Here is a 19420-nt window from a genome sequence, read left to right on the forward strand (position 1 = left end):
TTTATATTGACCTTGAATGTTGGTAGTTTTTGTGCTATAAATTTTTTGTCATTAGAGTTCAGTGACTTTTTTTTAAGCACAATGGAAATACAAAATTAGGACAGTGGTATTGTCATGGTAGGCATTTTATGTTTTAGGGGTCTTTGTTAATAATGGTAGTCTTCAAATTATCTCCCTAGTATCCTTTTGAAAGAGCAGAAAAATTCAATCGAGGCATCAGAAAACTTGGAATAACCCCAGAGGGACAAAGCTACCTTGATCAGTTCAGGCAACTCATCAGCCAAATTGGTAAGTTATTGTAAAAGTGTTGGGAAATAAAGTACAAATCCCAAGAATCTATCTCATATATTAAGTATCTCATACGAATAAACTTAATATGTGAGTGCCCGAGTTCAGCTTTATTTCACTAATAGTTTCCTTTTCTTACCAAAAGTTTTTCAGGTATGATTAGACTGTTGGTGCATAATAATAATTGAGAGATTGTAATTTAAATAAATGAAATATTTATAAATAATATAAATAACTTTTTGTGGATAAGCTCTTCAGTTAAATTAAAAATATAATAACCTACTCATCTCAAAGGCCATACTCATGGTAAATAGTCAACTGGTAACTATTTATTGGGTACCTACTCTGTTCAAGGCAGTGTTTTAGACTTTTAAAAGTTAAGCCTAAATGCAAATGTGTGAAATGTTTATGTGAAATTAACTAATAATTTTTCTGTGCTACATCATTTCATATTTATATTTAATTTCTTGAGTTGCCCTTCTGCTTACAAGTAGAACTTGGCTTCTGAAATGTGTAATACTATATTTAAAAATAAGAACTGCATTTAAAAATAATCCTAGATTAAAAAAACTTTATGCTTGAGCTTTTCACATATATTATCTCTATTAATATCTGCACAGTAACCCTTGAGATAGGCATGTAGTCATGTTTTTAAAGATGAAAAAAGAGAAGAGAGAGAAGTGGCGTTGCTGGGACTTTTTTGGCTCCAAGTTCAAAGGTGTTTTGTATTCTTCACAGTTGCAGACACCAAGCAGTTAGTAAATTCTTATTGACTATAATTTGGTAAAATTGTGGCTCCTGAGATTCATTCATTCATTTATCAAACATTTATAAAGGCTCTGTTACACCAGATATTTTTCTAGATGCTAAGAATACAAATAGCCTTTGTTCTAAGGGGCTTTAAGTTTACTAGTGGGAAGGGTATTATAAGCATTTAGTTAGGTAGTAAAGTCAGTGAGCACTAGCTTAAGTTTTATAAATTAATTGGTTTACATAATATTAGGTCTTTCTATTTTGTATTGGTACAAGAACTTAGAGAATTTTACCTTAGTAAATTTTTAATTTTAAACAATTTAATAATAAGGTATTTTCAAATAAGTACTTTTTTATTCATAGTGATATTTGATGACATATTAGATTGTAAACTTTTGGAGCAGTAGTTTTTAACCCTTTTTGAGAATCTGATGAAAGCTCTGGATTGATTTTTGTTTTTCCCAGAATAATGCCCGTATGCACGTTCACATACAGTTGTGCATATAATACACTGGAGTTCAGGTGCTCAAAGTCAGAGTCCGTGGGCCTCAGATTAAGAGCTGTTTCTCTGGAGCAGTGTTGCTTAAAACTTCACTTAATTCATATACCAGTATCTGAGTTTTTTCCCCCATGTGAATACTGCCTGTAGTAGTATTTATTTCATGTTTTTATATTTTTTAAAAGTATAATTTTGTACTGTGAAATTATCATTAAATCATGAGCTTAGTATGCTAGTCATTTTCCCCCAATACACATCAAAATACACATTTTCCCCCAATACACAAAAAATAACGACACCTCTGTTGCCACTAGCATGTATTCCGCAGTTGGCGCATATTATCCTTTTTACTTTGTTCCAGCATTTTATTCTTTATTCTCTTCTTAGGAAATATAAATTCTTTACCTCTGCCTATAAAAAATTGTAATGTGCTTTTGAGTCTCTTCACTCGCTTGAGAAAAGGAGTAAGGAATCTCAGAGCCGGGAGCAAAGTGAGAAGTCCTTTTGTCTAAGTCCTTCTTTGCCTGCTGAAATAATTAACAACCATTAACATTTATTGGGCATTTATTTACTATGTGCCAAGGCTGTTCTGAGTGCTTTATATGTTCTAATGCATGTAAAACTCAACAGTGTTATGAAGTAAATGTTATTTCCATTCATTCATTCCACAGGTTTATTGAGGACAACACAATGTTCCTAGGTGCTGGTGATACCTATGACAATAAACAAAGTCTTTGCCCCTTTAGAGCTTAATTTAACAGATGTGGAGACTAAGACACAAAGTTTATAACTTGACCTAGGTTTTATAGCTAAAAAGTACAGAGTCCATATTTGAACCCAACTAGTCTGGCTTCAGAGGTTTGCTTTTAACTGCTACTCTCTATTTGCTTCTCACTAGCACATTTGATCAGCCAGATACCAGTTTGACAATTTGGAGGAAAACAATCACACTAGATACTTGATTTGTCTAAGATGCATAAAGAAACATTTTAACATCATCTCTCATATTGAGATAAGCCTTAAAATAGATTCAGTAATACTACTTGAGGGTTTTAAAAGGTATCAGATGAGATTATGTATATAAAGTACATATTACTGTAATATATGGTTGTGAAATGTTAACAGCTTCTTACCTTTTTGTCTCTTCTTTCTCCCAAGTAATTTCATTTCATTTGAGTAGGAAATGTTGGCTCTAGGGATAGAGCAGTGAAGAAGACAAAAGCTGTATCATGGATCTTGCATTCTAGTGGGATGAGACACAAAGAGATATGTAATTTATCAATGATAGGTGCTGAGTAAGGAGATGTAGTGGGGCTGGGCAGTGCTATTTAGTGATATTCAGGGAAAGCTCTAAGGAGGTGACATATGGGCAGGAACCTAAATAACATGGAGGAATAAGCCATGTGCATGCATAGCTAGGAAAAGAGTATACCAGAAAGAGGCGACAGTAAATGTAAAATCCCTGAGTCTGCTTGGCATTTTTGGGAAATAGTCAGGGGCTGGAATGGAGTTAGTGAAGACCTGAATGGTAGGGCATGGTATCAGAACAGCAGCAAGGGGCAAGATCATACAAGGCTGTGATGACCATGTTAGGAATTTGGATTTTATTCTGAGATGGAAAGCTATTGTAGAGTTTTCAGAAAAGGAATGAAATGCTCCAACTTAGTTTTAAAAGAACCACCAGCCGCTATGTGAAGGAAACATTGTAAGGGGTGGGACACTAAAGGTGGAAGTAGAGAGATCAGGAGGCCATTGCATAGTGCATTTCTAGGCAGGAGATGTTGCTGGTTTGGAATAGGGTGATAGCTGTGAAGGTGGTGAAAACTGGTTGGATTCTGGCTACATTTTGAAGGTAGAGCCAACATAATTTGCCCATTGATTAGATATAAAGTGTGAGAGAAAGGAAGGAGTCAGGGATGACTTCAGCGCATTTGGCCTGAGCTACTGGAAGGATAGAATTGTCAGTTTCTAAGGTAGAAAATATAATTGGGGATGAAGATCTTGAGTTTGAGTTGAACTTACTAAATTAAAATTTCTCTTAGACATGTAGGTGTAGGCATTGGATAAAAAAGCCTAGAGGAGTAGCCCAGGTTGGACATATTAGTTTGGGAGGCATCAGATAAGGATTTCTGAATATCACTTCCGGCTGTGTGTGTGTATGAGAGTGAGAGAGAGACACAGACACATACTTAATGTGAGTGAAGAAATTATTGATCTAGTAATATATTAAAGTTTGATTTTTTTTTTTTAAAGTTTGATTTTTTAAAATGTCGTCAGCATTTAATGACTTTACAAGTGAAAGTTACATTTATTTAAAAAATATTTAATATAGATGTATATATGTACATTTATATTTTAAGTGCACAAATATGTAAGTTTTATTTTTATGGAGCAAAAACTGAAGTGTAAAATACAGCAAAATCTCTTGCTACTTAGGAGTGGAAACCTTGTAATTGCTATAAATAACTGTATTCCTGATTATTAGAACTTAGAGTTATTTGTATAAACATCTGATTTTTTTTGTGTGTGGTTTTTAAGGTAATGCTATGGGCTATGTACGGATGATAAGATCTGGTGGCCTTCATTGTAGCAGCAATGCCATTAGGTATGGATGCAAACATATTTTTGCCTTGTTTATGCCATTTAGAAATTTTGTCATTAAATCTGTGTTTTTTATAAGTAATATTGTAGAGAGGGTTTTTTTCTTTTTTTGTTGATATATTTTGAGATCAAATATGAAAGAAAATCATTAATTGTACTAGTTAAATTTTTTCTCAAATTTTAAGACTACAGCAGACCGTTGAAAAGCTTTATTTCTCTTAAAGTTATAGTTAATTTCTTTTATTGGTACAGTTTGTGAATGGTTCTATAGATTACATGATTTTTAAGGATAACTTGATTATTCATATATCTAAAATTCAATTATGGAACTAAAGTGATATTAATAATATAACTGAAATGCAAAATTCTTTCCAAAGATACAGTTGAAAAATTTAGAGTCTTCCAGTACTGCTTTCATATCTGTATCAATTGCACATATTTAACTTAATAAATTCCTTCCCAAATTCTTATGTAGATTTGTACCTGATCTTGAAGATATTGTAAATTTTGAAGAACTAGTAAAAGAAGAAGGTCTTGCAGAAGAAACATTAAAAGCAGCTAGGTAATCTAATTTTGGAATAATTTAAATTTGGAGATTTAAAAAGTATATGTTCATTTAAATGCTAAAGACAAGGCTAGAGGGTAATATATAAACTTATATGTCAGTGTTTTTACTATGCAAGTTATGGTCTCAGTTTATGAAATATAATGTTTTCAAGACTACAGTATTCTGATGTCTTTCCAACTTCCCTAAAAGGGATCTTCTAGACCATGGTCTCTAATACATGTGACTGTTGAACACCTGACATGTGTCTAGTCCGAATTGAAATGTGCTAAATTGTAAAGTTCATAACTGATTTTGAGGATTTAGTGTTTAAAAAAGAATGCCAAATATCTCATTAATAAAACTAATTTCACTTATTTCTTTGTACTCTTTTTAAATACTTCTATTTGCCAACACATTTCTAGAATACTAGTCCTTCCTTTCATGTAATCTAGAGCAGCAGTGTCCAGTACAGTAGTCACAACCACATGTAGCTGTTGAATACTGGAAATAGGGCTAATGGGACTAGGGAACTGAATTAAAATTTTTATTTCATTTAAATTTAAACAGCTAATGACTATCTTATTGGACAGTGCAGATCTACAGACTTGAGTAAATAGTGATTTTGGAAAACAATTTAAAACTTGAGAGAGGCATGCAGAATTGTTAAGAAAGTCTTTAGAAAACTAAGTTATATTATTAATAATTGTAACACTTATTGAGTCAGGCATGAAGGGGCACCCCTGGGCAAAGTGGAGACAATTTGAATATCAAAAAGAATAATGGTAGAAATTGCTTACAATACATTGAATTAAAAAAGAAACCGTGAGTATAGTGATAATAAGAAAAGTTGGAGAAGCAGAGGGAAAGTTCCTTTTTACAGTGCTAGCCAGCTAGTAAATATAGAAGGGATGAGAAAATTTAGGGGAAAAAAACAGTTTTGCAACCATCACTGTAATACTTGAAATGAGACAAATCGTCAAAACATTGGGTTCTCAAACATTTTTGGAGAACAGAGTATTCATTCACTATGAAAAAATTATCTCAGAAATTGATTATTAAACACAAAGGGAAAAAAACATCTTCGCAATGGAGAGACTGATGTATTCCACCTTAACCAGGTGATCAAACTTAGCATCACCAGTAACAGGACATGCTGACATTATAGGGCCCCCTGATGCAATGTAATGGCAAGTACCTATTTTGTATTCTCGCCCAAAATGTTCACTCATCAAGTGAAGGAAAGTTCATGGCAGGTGAAGTCATGGAGTTATGAGGTTATGATAATGAATTGATTATCTAAATGGACATTAAGTCTTCCAGAATGATGGAGGAGAACTGGAGTAGGTATCATAGTCCAAGATAAATAAATGTAGAGCAGTGGTTAAAACCGTTATAGATGCCTGCTTTCAGGAAGGGGTAGTTGGATACAGTTGGATCATGTGAGTCTCAAAGGAGAGATTTCTAAGACTGTCTAGTGGTGGGGGAATAATAATTTGGAAGTGGTAATAGCTATACATAAGGGATGTAGGAGAAAAAGCAGCTAATATTTCTGAAGGTTGAGTGGGAAGCTAAGTTCTTCAAAAGGAGATGGGTTTCAGTTGAGGTAAGGAGGTATAGAAGAAGTGTTAGTGAAGAGATTTAAGATGAAAAGGAATTTATTTACAATGAAATGGAATTCTACAGGGCTCATTGTGAGAAGAAGAAATACAAAACTCTGTAAAGTTCCAAGAGACGCTACATATTCTGTTTTAGGGACTAAGTTAATTAAATCATATTGATTAGCCTCTGTCCATAAAAAAATGAGTTCATTCTGAACCCCAAGGAAGTTTACTTAGAAATGTCTTATATTTCATATTTTTGAGTGCTCTCATCTAAACTAATGAGAAGTGGATTTTAAAAGCCACATCTTCTTTTGAGAAACGAACCAAGTAAATAATTTTTTTGTATTTTAGGCATTTGGATTCAGTCCTCAGTGATCACACCCGAAATTCTGCCGAAGGCACAGAGTATTTCAAAATGCTTGTGGATGTTTTTGCTCCAGAGTTTCGAAGGCCGAAGAATATACATCTCCGAAATTTCTATATCATTGTTCCACCTCTGGTGAGTATTTTTAGTATACAAAATGATTTTTTTGAAAAAGTATTAATAAATAGATCCAGTTTTTTTTACAGCAGGAAATGCAAACAGACTATATTGTTGACTTTCTGGTTGTAGATAAAACTAAATGTGGTCTCAGTGAATGCGGCCTAGAATTTTTACTTATTAGCTATGCAGAATGAGACTTATTCATAGTTCAGATAGATTCTTATTTGTTCATAACAGCCAGAGAAATCCTAGTGTGATTAAAATTACTTGAGTATACACTATTTTTTATATATATATATATATATATATATACACCCACACCCACACCCACACACACCATATAATCTTTGGGCTGAATTATACCATATAATCATTTTAAGTGATTAATATAGACCGTTACAATATGAAGTATTTCTTAAAAGCATACTATTTGAGGACAACTTCTGTCTTTTTGGTAGTAAATATGAACATCTAAGCTAAAATTTTAGTGCTTTCTCGTTGTAGTATATGGTATGTTTTGCTCTAATTCTGTAGTTGGCATCTTAAAAATAGCTCAAGTTAACCAAAATCGCAGTGGGGAAAATGGAGTTGAGAGATTAGAGAGGTATATATTAGCAATAAGTTATTTTTCTATAAAGGTTTCTATAACACAGCTCTTTCATAAAAAATTTGTAAATGGATAGCTCTAAAGTCTAAATATCACTGAGCACACGTAGCTTTTGATTACATCTAACTTTGATCGAGTAATAACTTTTCACGTTGCTGCCTGAATTAACACATATGTTCTAACATATTAGAACCATTATTATCCATTGAAAGTAGCTGATGGCCTATGGACAGCTTTTTTCTTCACGCATTTTCCTTTCTACTGTTTTTTATATGTTAATTGTTAATGCTCTATTATAATAATTGTTATGTAGCAAAAATGTCCACAGTTATCTGATAGGCATTATCTTTTCATCTTCAGATATGAATATGAAGTGTCAGATTGGAGGCGAGTCTATCTTAGTTATACTTTGATAATAGTGTAGTTAACTCACGGTGAGTTCTCACCATATTTCTTTAATTTGAATTCATGGTAAACAGCAACGGCAAACCATTTGTGGGATTGAGGAAGAGTAGTTTTGCAGAGCTGCTGTCAGAATTCAGTTAGTGATGGAGAAAACAAGAGGGATTACAAACACTACAAAGAAGAGAAGTATAGGACGCTATTCTTGTGTCCTTGAGTTTATAATCTAATTCCAGAAAGAAGACAAACATAAATGAGATATCTAAAGAAGATTTAAGTAACAGTTGACAAAGATTTTATAAAATGTGATTAACTGCCAAGTAAGTTTTACAGGCAAAAAAAGTGGAACTTGATAATCTTGTTTCCAGTGTAAGCTATTATAGTACTTATCACACTGTACCATAATTATTTTTAAACAGGTCTCTCTCTATCCCAGTGCTGTGCTATCCTTTTGTAGCCCCTAGTGGCTACTTAAATGTAAATTAGTTAAAATTTTATAAAGAAATTCAGTTCAGCTCCTAAGTTTTACCATACACATTTCAAGTGCACAGTGGCCATATGTGGCTAGTGGCTTACTGTATCGGACAATGTAGATACACAGCATTTCTGTCATTGCCAGGAGTGCTGCTCTGTAGAGTGTGAACTCTTTGATGGTATTCATTTTTTTATTGTAATTATTTAATAATGCCTGGTATTATTAAGTTTCAGTAAATATTTGTTGAATAAATGCTGTGATTAGATAAGGTATTTCAGAGGAGCTAAACTTTTAGGGAAGTGCTTTTTTGGGGGGAATTTGTTTATCTGAATGACTACTAAGCCTTTTAAACTGAGAATATGGTAAGAAATACTATTGTAGAATGAATTGGGTGGGCAGAAGTAAGGACTGCCATGCTTAAGAGCACTTGAGCTTTTAAGTAAAGCAGGCCTACTTTTCTGACTACAACTTTGATTTAGAGTATGACTTTAGGCAAGTTACTAAAACCTCTCAAATCTCAGTGCCTTCATTTGTTAAATGTGCATAATATTTTAGAATGAACCATACACAAAAGCACTGTGCTTGGGTTAAGTGGTGATTGAGGGAGTGCTCATATTTAAAGAACTTGGAAAGAAGAGCCATTAAGAGATACTTATACAGATTATGACCTCACCAAGAGGCTATTTATATGAGGGAAATGTTTCAAATCAAAAGGACAGGAGCTTAGAAGAGATCCTGTTTATAATTTTTGAAATGTCTGTTTTAGGAACTGAAGATTTTTTAGCACAATTGTTTCTCTAATATGTTATATCTTTTTAGACCCTCAACTTTGTAGAGCATTCCATTAGTTGCAAGGAGAAATTGAATAAAAAAAATAAAATTGGAGCTGCCTTTACTGATGATGGCTTTGCCATGGGTAAGCTTAGTGGAATTGTTTTCTCATGAAGTTTATGTTTACCTTACAATGGATTTTTCAAAATGTTTGCTTGAGAATAGAGCTATGTGCTCTTTGTAGATTTGTTTTTCATGAGCAGTGTTTACTGTTTATGTTTTGGCTGGGTCATCTGATTGACCATTATTTATACTGTTGTTCATGCTCCTTTGGTATTGCTAATCACTTAGAGTGGTTGGACCTAATTATTTAGGCTTTGTTTTTGTTGTGGTTTTATTTACAGTTTGAGCATCTTGTATTTAGTTTCCCTGTAGCTTCCTAGTTGTCTATTTAGCAGTGGAAGTTTTTCCCCACCCTTACAGCCATATATTATCTCCTGGTGATTTTCATAGCCATGTTATTTCTTCTTGATTGGCCTTTTTTTTTTTAGTTCTTTATATGTTTTTAAGGAGGAATTAAGCCATGTTGCTAAACTTATTCATTTGTGCTGTAAAATGTAATTTGAAAGAGGGTTAATTCAAAATGGTTAGCTTAATTTTAGGAATTACTGGTGAAGTAGAATATAACTTGTCTACACGTTGTAATTTCGTTTTGGTTTTGCTGGTGACTCTAGGTGTGGCTTATATTCTGAAGCTTTTGGATCAGTACCAGGAATTTGACTCACTTCACTGGTTCCAGTCTGTTAGAGAGAAGTACCTGAAGGAGATAAGAGCAGTTGCTAAGCAACAGAATGTGCAGTCAACTAGTCAGGATGAAAAACTACTACAAACCATGAATCTCACTCAGAAGCGACTGGATGTTTATCTACAGGTAGAGAGTAACAGTCAGATCTGCTTTGACTTTTTAATACCCATTACTTCTTGATCACTGAAGAAACATAAATCATATTGAAACTCCCATTTTAACAAGTAAGATGAATAGTGGTCATAAGAGTATATTTTTAAATGAATGGTATTTGGAAGCCATTTGACTCATATCTTAAAAAATGGGTGGATTACACAGTTCAGTTTCTGTATTTGCAATTTGCACTCACTAGAGCTTTTTAGAAATAATGAGATATTAAATATAATTTTGATGTTTTACTAAAGTAAGTATTTTCAGCTTTTATTTCTAATTTTTTTAATTTACTTAGGAATTTGAATTGCTCTGTTTCTCACTGAGCAGTGCAAGAATTTTCTTCAGAGCTGACAAGACTGCAGCTGAAGAAAACCAAGAAAAGAAAGAGAAAGAAGGTCAGTGAGTGGCTTAAATTTGGAAAGACCAATAAATCCGTCTTTAATAGTAGACACGAATACCCCAATTTATCTAGTCAGACTTTTCTTTTTGAAAAATAATATAGACCTAGAAATGTCTTTTTAAAGAAGTAAAGCCTAAGGGGATCATTTGTGAAACTGAAAAGAAATTTAACATAGTTTATGCATTTTCATTCTGAGATAACTCTTTATTCAGTTCATCTTCTCTTAATTTAAAAAAAATGTACCAAGTTTAGGGTTTTTTCTTTCATCCTTCAACTGTATCAGATAAGAAGGAACAAATTAGAGGAGGAGACTAAATGTTGGCTTAAGTCAGAGCTGCTGATGACTGGACACTGACTGAATGTATGGGGCAGGTGATGAAGGAGACATAAAATAGTCAAGGCCATTTTAGCGTCACAGTAATAGCCTCCGGTGCTCCTCCACAGCCAGGCCTTGGAGAATTAGAGAGCAGTAGAGCCGTAATAGCTGATAGTCATTAAGGAGGGGATCCTGTCCATTATATTCTTTGTGGGTGTAAATTGTTCAGCATTTCATACTTAAGGGACCCTCGTGGTACATTTCTCTCAAATTTGAAATTTAGCAACAATTGTCTCCCCTGAAGAATGGATATTTCCTTTTTTCTGTTATGGAAATTATGTAACTTAGGTTTCCTCTTTGGAAGCTTAAAACTAGGTACAGCAACATGACAGGTTTCATGTTTGCTCTTTTTCCTTTTTCTTACTTGTATTTCACAGATCAAGAATAAAAGATACTTCATAAAACGTGATGTTTTTGTTAATCTTATTTTGCCAGTTAAATTTTAAAATAAATATGTTTTTCACACTGAATAGAGGTGATTCATTTGGGTAGACCACTTATATCAGTTACCCTATTCCCTGTTGATAATGTTCCATCAGTACTGTTAGCATATGCAGGCATTTTTGGAATCTAGACTGAATAATAATCATGTTCTTGAAGAATGATTGCCGGCTGTTACCTGGAAGATACTAAATATATATTAAATAAAAAAATATATATGTTATGTTTGGGTTCATTTAAAAATAATATTTAGCGAAGCCATCTGGAAGAATTTGAGTCAGTATAATCTAAATTGTGAAGACATTGAGTTATTGCTTACGTTCTGCTCAGGCCTTTCATGATGCCAGAACCTTGTCTCCAGCCTAGGTAACTAGGAATATTCTGCAGGTGGATTGCCATTTACTTTAAGGCCTAAAGCATTAAGACAAAACAAACATTTCAGTCTCAGTGGAGCTCCTTGCTTTGGACTGCTGTTCTTAAGGAGCTCTCTAGGGTTTTGGGTAATGTATGTCACCCACATGCCTGATGCTGGGTGGTGGTTCTGTTTTAGGACTCTATTTTAGCTAAAGTTTGCTCAGAGATGTTGTCAAAGTTGCTGAAAACATTAAATAGTTTTTCTCTGTTAATGAAATATATATATATATGACATTTTGCACAAAAGGCAGAAATTCATTTTATCACAGTCATAATAAAAAACTGCATTTAAAAATAAATTATAAATACAATTGGAAAGTTATTCATTCTGGACAATTTTATACATGAACTTGTAACCATGTTTCTATCAATAATAGCACTACAATTTCTTGGCACAGCTGGGGGAATGTGCAGTGTGAAACCTCAGATGCAGTTTTGCTCTCTCACAATTCTACACTACTATTACAAACCAGTCAAAACGATTACATTTGCAATATTTAGCCTAGATTTCTAAAAAATTAAGGTAAATAAACTACATATAATTTGTGATGTTAGAGAAACATTTGGTGGATGCAGCATTTTCTTAATTTGAAATTTAGCAATATAGTCCTTAATTTTTTTTTTAGTCCTTAATTTTAGTTACTTAATTCATTTTTTAAAATGAACATAAATATGTCCATTATTTTCACTCATGCTTCCAGAAGAGACTAAAACAAGCAACGGAGACCTGTCCGACAGCACTGTGTCTGCAGATCCTGTTGTCAAATGATACTGATGGTATGCGTTGCCCCTATGAAATCATCAGAATTGTATATGAAATGGATGTTAATAAGCTAATAACCGAGTGTTTCCTGGGTCACATCTCTGGGAAATATTTAGATGCTGCAACTCTCTAAGGCAGTGCTCTAAAGTTAAGTCCATTCTTCTTCCGAAGGCTCTACTTTTCAAAGGTTGAGAATGAGATTTTAAAATCAGATTTTTGTCTGGACTTTGGCTAGATGTGCCTGGGAACAGTTATTTGAAATGAAGTTTTAGAAGGGTTAACTTAAATTCCTAAACTGCCACCTCAGACCTCTTGTAATCTATATGAATGTTTATAATTTGTATTTGTATAGGTCTTTGATCCATATTTGTCTCAGTCATTGGAAATTCAGTGCATATACTATGTACAGCCAGTAATGTTTAAACAAAAGGAATTGAGCCTGAAATTCATGAAGCATACATTTCAATATTCTTATAAAAGGGATATATGAAGATGGTTTTGATACTAGAGGTGAGGCACAAGTGTTACGTACCCTTTTTGTACAGTGTGAACTGATTCATTGTTAATTTCATGTGGCTCACAAGAGCTGCTGCTGTCTGTGGTGAGATATTTTATAACTAGTTTACATTGCTTTGAGAACATTTAACCTCCAAAAACTGCTTTAAATTTAAGATTTACTTAATACTCAAGGGGAAGAAGATACAGATAAAGCCATAGAGTCCTGCTTGAAGCTTTACTTTTGGCTGAAGGCATTATGTATGATAGCAGAGAAAACTGAATGAATTCTTATTTCTACATCCAAACTCAGGTTTCTTCTACATTAGGTTGAACTGAAGTCTTGATGATGGTTTGGGCAGACTTTTTCTTTAAACCAAGTATAATCTAAGAAATCAGATTAAGCACTGTGCAGGCTTTTAAAAAATTACCACTGTGAGAATAAAGTTCTAATAAACTAAATCACTTACTGATTTAAAAGGTAAAGATTTTGAGTAAATTTAATTCCTGGCAAGCTATTAGCTTTATTTTTGTAAAGATTATATCAGTTAAATGGTTAATCATGGCCTATAGTCTTTTAATATAATACAATGATACCTTTACAGTGAAGACAAAAAAGTTTAAAACTTTATGTGTAATACTAACATCATTTTAGGAAATACTTGATTTTTCCATTGCACTTGCCTATTAAGCATTTCTTTGGGTAAATCCTGCAAGTAATTCTAACATTGTTGTTTGATTTCCAGCTTTTGGAACGGGTGTACAATGCCCTGTGTGTATTCATTGATCACGGTCAGGGTAACTTTCCCAGCTCAAGATAACACTTTCACTGTTAAAGTTCAGAAGAAACAGAATAGGTAGGAAGTGTTTTTTGTTTATTATGTAAACATGACTTACAGAGTTATGTACAATGGATGGATTAAAGGCATTTAATATTTGTAATTTGTACTAACTGTAGAAATGGCCCTAAAGCATGCTGCATAATTAATAATTTATATTTTCATTATTGTAAATGTTTATATTAATGATATTGCATTTGATTGTATCAAATTGGTCACCATTTCATAGCAACAGTATTGTTTTTTCTGTTTTTCTTCTCTAACTTCCCTAAAATCATCTCCTTTAATAGAGATAGAAATTCTAAATAGAAGAGAATCAGATGTCTCTGTCATTATCCCCACACATGTCAGTTATTTTATCAATACTACATAGAGTTCACATGCTGACTCCATGGATACCTACAATTGAGAAAAATGTGACAGATTATTATTTTGCCTTTAGTTCAAAATAATGTCACTGCAGTCTGGATGAGGTATAATAAGTTTACTTATTTGAAATAAAATCTCTGAAAAGATTAAGCATATTTAAATGCTGTTAAAAGTGCAGAGCAACAGGGCTTGAGTGTTTTACACCTAAGTTGATGTACACATTTAGATGACAGTTTTCCTTGCTAATGTATTAATGTTAATATTCTCATTTTTTTCAGACATAACTGCAGTTTAAAAATCAATGTGAGCATTTGTTGTAAACTCACAGAAAACTTAATGTTCAAATTCTCAGGAATTAAGGACTAACCATAATATTGTCAGTTCTAATTAAATTTTATAAAAGATGGCAAGTTTGTTATCTCCGTTAAGTGGGGCTTTCCTCTTCCCCAGTTCTAAGAGAATACAGTATGCATTGATATAATAGAACATTAATAAATACAATTTCAAAAATTTACTTCCTCTGGATGTTTATGTTCAAAATTGAATGTCTTAAACCAGTAGTTCTTAATATTGATCTTTTTGGAGTTCCCTTTGATCTAATAGTGTGTGGAATCTCTTTAAAAAAATACTTGCTTGCACATAGGCAAAATTTCAAGTATGAAACTGGTACTGGCTCCTCTTTGTATCCCAGGTGGACTTATTTTCTTTCCTTTTTATATTCTTAATCTTTCTGTTGCTTGCTATTTTCAAATAAAAGAACCCACATGAATGTTTAATTTTAAATCTTAATCCTGGGAAGGGATCATTAGTTTGCAATGCTGTAGTGCCATTTGCAGTCATGACTTGAACTGAAACAATCATAATAAAGGAGAGCCTTTTAAATACTATGCTGGAGAAAATGTTCTTGCTCAAAAAGTCTGATTGCTGCTCCTTCTCTTCTGAGGAGAAAAGTTTGTAAGGTTGTGGGAAAGATGAGACAATACCATCACATACATTGTCACGTTACTCTTTTATGATGGATTGGCCAAACGTAAAAGGTAGACTTTAACCAATTTTAATAATTTTAGTTCTTCTTCCAGCTTAAGGTGCAGAAGTTTCAGACTGATGGTATACCTTTTCTTAAGAAAGATTTAATGCTACAGTTTTTTGTTTTTAGATGTTAGGAACAATTTAACAGGTTGTCAAAGACTTCAGTTTTAAAAAAGGAATCCAGAATAAGTGGGTCTGTAGAGATTACGTGAAGTCATAGGACTATGCAGTGAACTCAGAGATGGTGATAGCAAAATGAGAGTTTGGTTTATACAAAAAGTTCTTATATACTGTATGAAAGGTCGATTTGGACAAGTATATGGATATTTCCCTCTATTGTAATAGTTTGGTTCTTCTTTACCACCTAGTTTACCGGATAGCGCTGGTTGTTCCTATCAGTGGAGACATACTCAGGAAAGTAGATGAAATTTATCTCCCAATCAGTGCAGATCTGATGTCGTAATTCTGGGATCACCTTTAAGGACTGTACATTCTGTAGTGTAGGTAAGATCTGTGTGTACTGACACGTTCTTTGGTAATGCCCTCATTATTATTAACGTGAGGGAAAAAAAGTTAGCACTTCTGTACCCAGAAGCACCACCTATATAAAATTAGTATTACAGTAATCATTTCAGAATGTGTACAAAAGGTAATAAGGCATTAAAGATGCACTTTTAAGTTGATGTAATTACTGAATATCAGAATAATCTTCAAAGATTAATGTATTGAGAGAAGCGTTTGGAGATTGGTTTTCTCTGTGTGCTAGTAACATAGCACATAGTGGTTAGAAGCATAGATTTTGGAGCCAGACTGTGATTTGAATCCTGATTTGCTGCTTACAAGGTTACTTAACCTTTCTGTGCTTCATTTCCTCAGGCATAAAATGGTGTAATAATATAGCTCATAGATTGTTTGAGGATTTAATTTGTATAAAGCACTTTATTAGGAAACTAACTACTATAAATATTAGCTATTATTATCATTGCTCTTACAAGCAGAAATACACTTGTCATATAATTATTAGCTGTTGAAAAGTTTGAAGATAAACTGTCTGTATTTGAGTTGGTCTTATAAAAACTATTTCTTTTTAAATGGTTCAGCTAAGTGTTGACAATGTAAGGCAGGTCCTGCTCTTCCCTAACGGTAGTTCTGACAGGTGGCTAAACAACCAAAGGCAATGCTGGGAAATGAAAATTGGTGAATATTTACCAGTGAAATATTTATCCCAGGGATGCAAGGATTCTTCAATATATGCAAATCAATCAATGTGATACACCTATATTAACAAATTAAGGAATAAAAACCATATGATCATCTCAACAGATGCAGAAAAAGCTTTTGACAAAATTCAATACCTATTTATTGATAAAAACTCTCCAGAAAATGGGCAAAGAGGGAACCTAAACATAGTAAAGGCCATATATGACAAACCCACAGCAAGCGTCATATTCAGTGGTGAAAAACTGGAAGCATGTCCTCTAAGATCAGGAACAAGACAAGGATGTCCACTCTCACCACTCTTATTCAACATAGGTTTGGAAGTCCCTAGCCACAGAAATCAGAGAAGAAAAAGAAATAAAAGGAATACAAATTGGAAAAGAAGAAGAACTGTCACTGTTTGCAGATGACATGATACCATACATAGACAATCCTAAAGATGCCACCAGAAAACTACCAGAACTAATCAATGAATTTGGTAAGGTTGCAGGATACAAAATTAATGCACAGAAATCTGGCATTCCTATACACCAACAACGAAAAATCAGAAGGAGAAATTAAGGAAACACTCCCATTTACCATTGCAACAAAAAGAATAAAATACCTAGGCGTAAACCTGCCTAAGGAGGCAAAAGACTTGTACTCAGAAAACTATGAAATGCTGATGAAAGAAATCAAAGATGACATAAACAGATGGAGAAATATACCATGTTCTTGGATTGGAAGAATTAATATTGTGAAAATGACTATACTACCCAAAGCAATCTACAGAGTCAATGCAATCCCTATCAAACTACCAATGGCATTGTTCACAGAATTAGAACAAAAAATTTTCCAATTCGTATGGAAACACAAAAGACCCCCCAAATAGCCAAAGCAATCTTGTGAAAGAAAAACGGAGTTGGAGGAATCAGGCTCTCTGACTTCAAACTATACCACAAAGCTACAGTAATCAAGACAGTATGGTACTGGCACAAAAACAGAAATATAGATCAATGGTACAGGATAGAAAGCCCAGAGATAAACCCACACACGTATGGGCACCTAATTTACAACAAAGGAGGCAAGAACATACAATGGAGAAAAGACTGCCTCTTCAATAAGTGGTGCTGGGAAAACTGGACAGCTACATGTAAAAGAATGAAATTAGAACACTCCCTAACACCATACACAAAAATAAATTCCAAATGGATTAAAAGACTTAAATATAAGACCAGACACTATAAAACTCTTAGAGGAAAACATAGGAAAAACGCTCTTTGACATAAACCACAGCAAGATCTTTTTTGACCCACCTCCTAGAGTAATGGAAATAAAAACAAAAATAAACAAATGGGACTTAAAAGCTTTTGCATAGCAAAAGAAACCATAAACAAGACAAAAACACAAGCCTCAGAATGGGAGAAAATGTTTGCAAATGAAACAATAGACAAAGGATTAATCTCCAAAATATACAAACAGCTCATGGAGCTCAATATCAAAAAAACAATCCAGTTAAAAAATGGGCAGAAGACCTAAATAGACATTTCACCAAGGAAGACACACAGATGGCCAAGAGGCACATGAAAAGATGCTAAACATCACTTATTACTAGTGAAATGCAAATCAGAACTACAATGGGATATTACCTCATGCCGGTCATCGGAATGGCCATTATCAATAAATCTAGAAACAATAAATGCTGGAAAGGGTGTGGTGAAAAGGGAACCCTCCTGCACTGTTGGTGGGAATGTAAATTGATACAGCCACTATGGAAAACAGTATGGAGGTTCCTTAAAAAAAACTAGAAATAGAACTACCCATATGACCCAGCAATCCCACTACTGGGCATATACCCTGAAAAAACCATAATTGAAAAAGAGACATGTACCACAGTGTTCATGCAGCACTATTTACAATAGCCAGGACATGGAAACAACCTAAATGTCCACCAACAGATGAATGGATAAAGAAGATGTGGCACATATATACAATGGAATATTACTCAGCCATAAAAAGAAACGAAATTGAGTTATTTGTAGTGAGGTGGATGGACCTAGTCTATACAGAGTGAAGTCAGTCAGAAAGAGAAAAATACCGTATGCTAACACATATATATGGAATCTAAAAAAAAGGTTCTGATGAACCTAGGGGCAGGACAGGAATAAAGAGGTAGACAAAGAGAATGGACTTGACATGGGGAGTGGGAAGGGGAAGCTGGGACAAAGTGAGAGGGTAGCACTGACATATATACACTACCAAATGTAAAATGGATGGCTAGTGGGAAGCTGGTGCATAGCACAGGGAGATCAGCTCAGTGCTTTGTGATGACCTAGAAGGGTGGGATAGGGAGGGTGGGAGGGAGGCTCAAGAGGGGATATGGGGATGTGTGTGCATATGGCTGATTTTCGCTTTGTTGTGCAACAGAAACTAACAGTATTGTGAAGCAATTATACTCCAATAAAGAAAGATCTACTAAAAATAAAATGCATGCTTAAATCTTCAAAAAAAACAATCTCATTTTCCACCCTCCCACCTTTCATTTACATGGCACTTATTTTCAGAGGGTCTTAATGTGCATTAACACACATTTCAGTTAAGTTGAAAGTCACCCACTCTTTCTAAACTTAAAAATTTTATTAAAAAATATGATGCATGTACAAAAGAGTATATAATATGTAATGTACTGTTTAGTGAATGAAAGTAGAATGCTTGTGTGGCCACCAGGTAGGTTAAGAGCTTATTGCTACCAACTTAGGCGCTCCCATTATTCCTCCTCAGGTCTTGGCTCCCCTTTCTACTGCAGAGGAAACCACAGTGCACTGTGCTTTTCTTTGGGGTTACAACCATCTATATTTTTAAAAATATGGTGTTTTGCATGTTTTTGTAAAGTTAATGTAAATGTATTGACTTCTTTAATTCATTGTCATTTTTAAAATTCATCAGTGTTGATGCATATAGCTATATAGTTTATTTAGCTTTATTTCCCTCATATTGTGTTATATTTAGTCTGTAGGTAAGATTTGGGTTATTTCCAAATTTGGGATACTATGAATAGTGCTGCTGTAATCATCATTGTACATGTTTCTGGGTACGTGTGTTGAGTTTCTG

General features: G+C 33.8%; 2 protein-coding genes across 9 annotated transcripts in view; one reads left to right on the top strand and one right to left on the bottom strand.

Moving 5' to 3' along the window:
• Window positions 1-19420, top strand: part of WASHC4 (WASH complex subunit 4) — an 85541-nt gene that overhangs the window by 42899 nt on the left and 23222 nt on the right. For 2 of the 6 annotated variants that reach the window (XR_009505441.1, XR_009505440.1), the window contains exons 26-34: window positions 180-288; window positions 4079-4145; window positions 4617-4703; window positions 6641-6788; window positions 9077-9173; window positions 9763-9959; window positions 10282-10381; window positions 12319-12394; window positions 12733-13732. Coding sequence is in view for 3 of the 6 variants with exons in the window: in XM_059936806.1 (XP_059792789.1) it covers window positions 180-288; window positions 4079-4145; window positions 4617-4703; window positions 6641-6788; window positions 9077-9173; window positions 9763-9959; window positions 10282-10381; window positions 12319-12386 (873 nt within the window). In the remaining 3 variants the exon portion in view is untranslated. Of the gene's footprint in view, window positions 1-179; window positions 289-4078; window positions 4146-4616; window positions 4704-6640; window positions 6789-9076; window positions 9174-9762; window positions 9960-10281; window positions 10382-12318; window positions 12395-12732; window positions 14594-19420 lie in introns of those variants that run through there. The other 4 variants (XR_009505442.1, XM_059936806.1, XM_059936807.1 and 1 more) reach the window with 4 other exon arrangements.
• APPL2 (adaptor protein, phosphotyrosine interacting with PH domain and leucine zipper 2) overlaps window positions 1843-19420 on the bottom strand; it is a 69994-nt gene continuing 52416 nt past the window's right edge. For 2 of the 3 annotated variants that reach the window (XR_009505445.1, XR_009505443.1), the window contains 2 exons: window positions 2674-2783; window positions 1843-2067 (listed from right to left, as the gene is read on the bottom strand). The gene's annotated coding sequence lies outside the window, so the exon portion shown is untranslated. The remainder of the gene's footprint in view (window positions 2068-2673; window positions 2784-19420) is intronic. The other variant, XR_009505444.1, reaches the window with a different exon arrangement.

The sequence above is a fragment of the Balaenoptera ricei genome, chromosome 10 (assembly GCF_028023285.1).
Source record: "Balaenoptera ricei isolate mBalRic1 chromosome 10, mBalRic1.hap2, whole genome shotgun sequence".
NCBI classification, from domain to species: Eukaryota; Metazoa; Chordata; class Mammalia; order Artiodactyla; family Balaenopteridae; genus Balaenoptera; species Balaenoptera ricei.